The sequence below is a fragment of the Poecilia latipinna genome, unplaced genomic scaffold, assembly GCF_001443285.1.
Source record: "Poecilia latipinna isolate Pla-1442-1.1 unplaced genomic scaffold, P_latipinna-1.0 Scaffold12, whole genome shotgun sequence".
Lineage (NCBI taxonomy): Eukaryota > Metazoa > Chordata > Actinopteri > Cyprinodontiformes > Poeciliidae > Poecilia > Poecilia latipinna.
Window position 1 is genome coordinate 253235 of NW_015112628.1, and position 6038 is coordinate 259272.

Genomic DNA, 6038 nt, shown 5'->3' on the forward strand with positions numbered 1-6038 from the left:
TATTTCTCACTTTGTTCACATATATCTCACTCCACACATTAAAGTATCTTCACTCAAACCAAAGTTCTCATACACAGTGCTGTTTGTGACAAAGAAAGCACAGTGGGACATAGGCAATTCTCTCTGAGGTCATGATCACTCTGCAGGTGCTTGCAGTGCGAGGGAGTCCTGCCTCTGGATCATACAGTGATTCATCTGTTCGGGATGCTCTGGATGATCTAAATCTATCTGGATGGGCTGTTTTAATTTAACCTGTTGTTCACAGGTTGTCATTCACAATGACAGGGGTGTCAAACTCCAGTCCTCAAGGGCCGCTGTCCTGCAGTGTTTAGATGTGCCACAGGTAAAAAACAGTGGAATGAAATGGCTTAATTACCTCCTCCCTGTGTAGATCGGTTCTCCTGAGCCTTGCTAATGACCTAATTATTCTTTTCAGGTGTGGTGCAGCAGAGGCACATCTAAAAGTTGCAGGACAGAGGCCCTTGAGGACTGGAGTTTGACACCTCTGTCACGAGAGGACCCAAATTTGGGTCCTCTCGTGAATAACAGGTTAAGTCATGCCTGTTCCTTTCAAATATTACATGCTGATGTCATTATTTGTACCAGCACAGTCACTGATGAATCTCTTAGAGGACACTTTGTACCTTGAGGAATCCCAAGAGGATTTCAAATGGTAGATATGTTCCCTACCAATTGGTCTTAGTGTCTTAAAAGCATTGCTTCACTCGCTCTCAACCATTTCTTGTCTTTAGCTTATCCCAGATCAGGTCAGTGGGATTTGGGGGTTAATAGAGGATTACAAAGGGTATATGCCCTCCCATGTCTTTTGGGTCTGCTCCCTTGGAAATGGATATGACCAAAACCACCAAAATGAGGTGTCCAGGAGACATCCTGACCAGGTGCCAGAATCATCTCAACTGATTTATCTCTATGGATTGTAGAAGCACCTGCAGTGCAAGGCTTTCTCTGGGTGAGGAAGTTCCTCATCGTATTTCTAAGGAATTGAGTCACTGTACGCAGGAAGATCATTTTGTCCACTTGTGCCAGGTGCCTCGTCCTTTTGGTTGTCTTTAACTCTGAAATAAACCATTTTCCAGTTCCAAATCATGGCCTAAGAGCAAGAGCAACCAATTCTTAACTCAGCCACTTTGTTCTCTTCATTCAGTAACATCTTTAAATTTCGCTAAATATCAACTTCCACCGTCTTACTTCACAGCTCCTCTCAAAAGTTGGCAACTCTTTACGGCAGAGATTCATCAGACATGAACACAGGGTTTCAAGAGCAGCATAAATGTTTATTAGGGATGGGATTACATTGCCACTACAATCAAAATGCTCATGTAACAAGTCAAATAACAGACAAAATGGCGGGAAAAGAAGTGAACCACAGTGGAGAAACTCTCGTGAACAACACCACCTCAATTCTACTCTCTCCTGTGAAGACTACAGATGCCGTAGCGACAGTAGTTATGGAACAGTTACGTCAGACCTTTACAGGTTAAGTCTATATGGAAAGAAAGTAAATATTGCCTTGACAGTTCCAGGGTTGAGAATCGTGTTATACAGCGGACCACACCGGGATGATTGACGAGTTTAGTGAGCGACGTCTGTAATTACTACAGTTTGAATGCTTCTGCTACCGACACAGTGAGCATGGTGGGATCAGTTAATGGTGAAATAGAAATCGGATTGCTTAAATCTAAACAATTTCATGACTTCAAAAGGTACATTCGATTTGATTCATTCCACAATAGTTGCGGTTGTTAGTTTTTGCAAATAAATTAAAGATACAGCAGTGCAACTTTAGCAGAATCAGTCATCGTGAACAGTTCTTCTTACCCAGCTACAATTAATCTTAACATGATGCAGTATTGTTCTAGTTGTAGGGGTGCACCAAGAAATCGGCCCAAGTTAACTTCATTTTAGGTGATCGGCCGATACTTGTAACTGAAACTGATTTCATCTACCTGATTTCATCTGTTAAGACGTGAAAACGAACCACTGTCCCGTTTTGTTCTATAGTGAGACCGGACTGACCCGCCCACAAGGTCACATCGGAACATGCGGGGTAAACAGCAGTCACCAAGCTGTTGCCAACTTAAGTGATTTTTACACTATATTTTGCCAACTTTTAGACAAAAAAACAAACAAAAAAACAAACAAAAAAACAAACAAACAAACAAACAGTCAAAACTGGAATCAGGCTTTATAAATATTGGTTGATCGGCCAGAAACCTGCAATCAGTGCAGCCCTACCGAATGGCGATGCATAGATTTTTGACTAAAATGAGAAACTGAGCCAATTTATCTCAACTTTCACCAAAATCTGTTGAAGTCCTTGACATTTGCATAATTTTGTTGCTCAGAAAAAAACAAAACAAAACAAAAAAAACCCCAAAACAGTCCTCCAAAAAAAAACAGGTTATCCCATTTCAAAGGGAACACCCTGACGTACAGTGCCAGTCGGAACTTGACATCCACCATCACAGGTTTGAATATCTTCAACTTTAGTGTTTCAGCGATGCGTTTAAACCACTATTTTTTCCAGAGTGGACTGATTATACAGCATGTTGTCAGGAGATGTTTAAAACAAGAACTGGATCGTTAAGTTTAAATAAAATGTGAATATTGTGATTTTTTTTTCCTAATCCACATCGCATCAAAATTACAGAGACCAAGGGAAAAAAAGCAACCAGTAATATTTGTTTGTAAATGCAGATTATATGTGCTACGGACCATGTGGATTAAAGATAATCCGCGTTACATTCAAACTTGTGCACTTAATTGTTGTTTTTATAAACACAGTCATTCCAACAGATTGAAATAAAACAATAAAAGCTCTAAATTATTGTGGCATTTATGTGCCTGATGAGTGGATGTAAACTTTTAATCAGGACAGTAGATCGACAGAGAGAGAGAGAGAGACTACTCTGATATAACAAAAGTGATCGAGGGACTAAACAGGAATAAATCTAAAACATTCTAAAATGAAACTAGTGTTAGTATTCAAATAAAAACTAAATAAATCATAAAAATTACACAGAACAGAGTTATCCTGTGGACTTTTTGGTGGTTCCTCTTGTCCTCTCATCTTCATTTCCCACAGATCGGTTAATAATTTATAAACATACTACATAAAATTAGTTCCAGCTTCACAATTCACCTACTTTACCTCAAACCTGCTACCAGAGTAATAAAAAAAACTACAAGAAACCACCTTAAAATAACCCAACGTTATGACTTCATCTTCTGGCTGGAAATGAGAGATGTTAGTGTCTTACCCAGAACCAGAACCAGAACCAGAACCAGAACTGGCCTGCTGCGTAGTCGCGCCACACGAACCATACCCTGTATCGGCACCTTGTGACGCCGCTGGAGAACCGTCCAGCCTGCTGGACGCTTTGTCAGAACGGAATACAAAAATTTGGAATTGTAAGTGTCAGTATTTTTTTTTCTTTCTTTCTTTCTTTTTTTTTTCCTTTGAGAGGGAGATTAGTTACTCCAGAACACTGCGTGTCTGAAACTCGGATTTTGTTGGATTGGATGGGGTCGGGTCAGGTCAGATAAGGTCGAGAGCGAGGTTCCGGATGACGCTGAACGCTCCGAGGTCAAAGCCGCAGATGCTGAGTAAGCCCCTGTCCTCTGTGTCTGCGATGGCGTGGCCGATGGAGGTCAGGCCGCACATCACCAGCTTGGAGTCTGTACCTGATGCCTGTAGTTGAGGAGGAAGAGAAGATTGTTTTGTTTGGAAAATTCTGGTTTTATAAAAAACACCCATCATCTCAAGACTTGTGTGTGTGTGTGTGTGTGTGCGTGTGTGTGTGTGTGTGTGTGTGTGTGTGTGTGTGTGGGTGTGTGTGGGACGGGGGGGGGCTTGGCCTTTTAAAATGAGCAAAGGTCGCTGGTACATGGAGTTCTGTGTGTTGTGAAATTAAATACAGTTCAGTTAACTGTGAAACTCCGTTTATGCTTCATGCATTAACATTCTGCACAGAATCAGGCTGACGGCTTCTGCAGCCCGTATTCTCCTAGACAGTAGGGGGCAGTGTAGGGCACCTATGACAACTGTAACCTGTTTAGAAGAGGTAGAATAAAAAAAACACACAGTAAGACCACAGCTAACAATTATTTTGGTAATTGATTATTCTATAAGTTATTCTCATCAGTTAATCGGATAAGATTTTTTATACAATATTAGAAATACATTAAAAGATGCAAATAAACTAATAATTCTAGTCTTTTTTTTTACATAAGAAAATCAACATTGGATTGTGTAAAATGCAATAACAGGTTTCCTTTGGTAAGTGCTTCATCATTTGGAGCACAAAATGCATTTAAAGCTGAAAAAAATTATTCTACTATCAACATGTGAAACGTTCAGCTGTTTCTGCTGGACTCAACATCAATACGGTGTTATTTTTTCCCCATTAATAATTGATAAAACAAAAGGTGCTTAAGATTTTTTTTTTTGTTACATAATTTGAACCAGGTGAAGCTAAAACTGCCACTGGGGTTCTGGGTTGGTTGGAATTTTGTAAGACTATCTTATTACAAAAATAAAGTAAAAAACAAAACAAAAGCAACTTAGACCACAACTTTTTTAAAAAGATGCAGCAAAATAAGTCGCTTTAGGCCACAACAATTCCCAAAACACATTGCGACATCCTGGAGGGACAGATTATTCTGTTTACAGTGAATTTACTGTAAATCTAAAACCTGAGACAACATTGTAGATGTTGCCAGCAGCAATGTGTTCAAATGTAGCTCATTTGCACTAAAATGCTTCAGCTGACAGAGTCAGGTAGTGAAAGAGCTAAAAGATCAAAGTGTCTCACAGAGACAAACCTACATGTCTGTGTTTCTTCAGAGAGTCCAGTGGGCTGGCCGTAAATGTCCAGAGTGGGTTGTTGGTCAGAATGATGAACATGTCCACAGACTTCCCATTTTCTGTGGCCCATGTGACAGGAAGGGTGCAGTCTGTGCTACCGCTGGGGAACTGGAAGAGAAACGTTCAACAGAAACATCTGTTATCAGGCTAACTGTGGCTCCAACAGGCAACAGTTGTGGGGTAAAAAAATAAAAAAGAATCCAGGTGGGAAATTGTCAAGTTTTCAATTCAGACAGGAGAGTGGCGCTCAATTACCACAAGTGACCTGCTGAGGGCAGCAAAGCGCCTCGGTTCCCACTAACGTGTTGCACGTGCATGGCAGTATGAGTGCAATTTCTTTAATTTTTCTTCAGTTTTTGCTATTTTATTGGTTACATTTAAAAGTTTTTGATCAAACAAACTTAAATGTCAGACAAAAATGCCCAGAATTAATACAGAATACAGCTTAAAGATGATGCTTTAGATCAGAGGTTCCCAAACAGTGGGGCGCGCCCCCTAGGGGGGGCGCCGTGTCATTACAGGGAGGGGCGCGGGAAGCCGTCTGGATGAAAAAAAAAACAAAACATGAACACTGTATGTGCTGGGTTTTTACCTTAGAATGGCCAACTCTCTGTTATTCCTCTGTCAATTTGATACAGTAGAGGCTTCCACACTTCCCATATTTGTGTCCCCTGTCACTTTTATCAACAGTTAAAACTGTTTAATCCGTTGTTAACATGTTGTAACCTGTTTTTCCGAGCCGCCTTTAAACGCAACATGAGCGCTACGGCTCGCGCTGGGTTTACACCTGTGAAGGAGACCTGCTGCTGCTGTGCAGAGCTACGTAGGTTTGTGTTAGAATCACGGCAGCAAACCAGCAAAACGCAAAGAACTTTTCACAGTTTTTCCCTCCAAACTAACCAACTGAGTTGAGTAAAGCTGTTGGATGAAGGTAATGTTAGCTAAAAGATGACTAGCTAATATCAATACAGAACCTTAAGCTTAACAAGGCTACCGATGTTGGTGTCTATTTTCAGCTACTGTACATTCATTTTGCCCCCCGTCAAACGCGTCCTTTAAACCAGACAGCCATTTGTAATCCATAGGGGGGGGGGGGGGGGGGGGGAAAATTTTTTGAAAACCCGGGGGGGGGGGGGGGGAAAAAAAAAAT

At 40.9% G+C, this 6038-nt stretch overlaps 1 protein-coding gene across 1 annotated transcript in view; it reads right to left on the reverse strand.

Annotated features, from left to right (window-relative positions):
* Positions 1-1274: 1274 nt before the first annotated feature.
* The window catches only part of ro60 (Ro60, Y RNA binding protein), a 17111-nt gene continuing 12347 nt past the window's right edge, over positions 1275-6038 (reverse strand). The window contains exons 8-9 of the mRNA XM_015030434.1: positions 4850-4996; positions 1275-3712 (exon numbers count right to left, since the gene is read on the reverse strand). Of these exons, the coding sequence (XP_014885920.1) occupies positions 3560-3712; positions 4850-4996 (300 nt within the window). The 3' untranslated portion in view covers positions 1275-3559. The remainder of the gene's footprint in view (positions 3713-4849; positions 4997-6038) is intronic.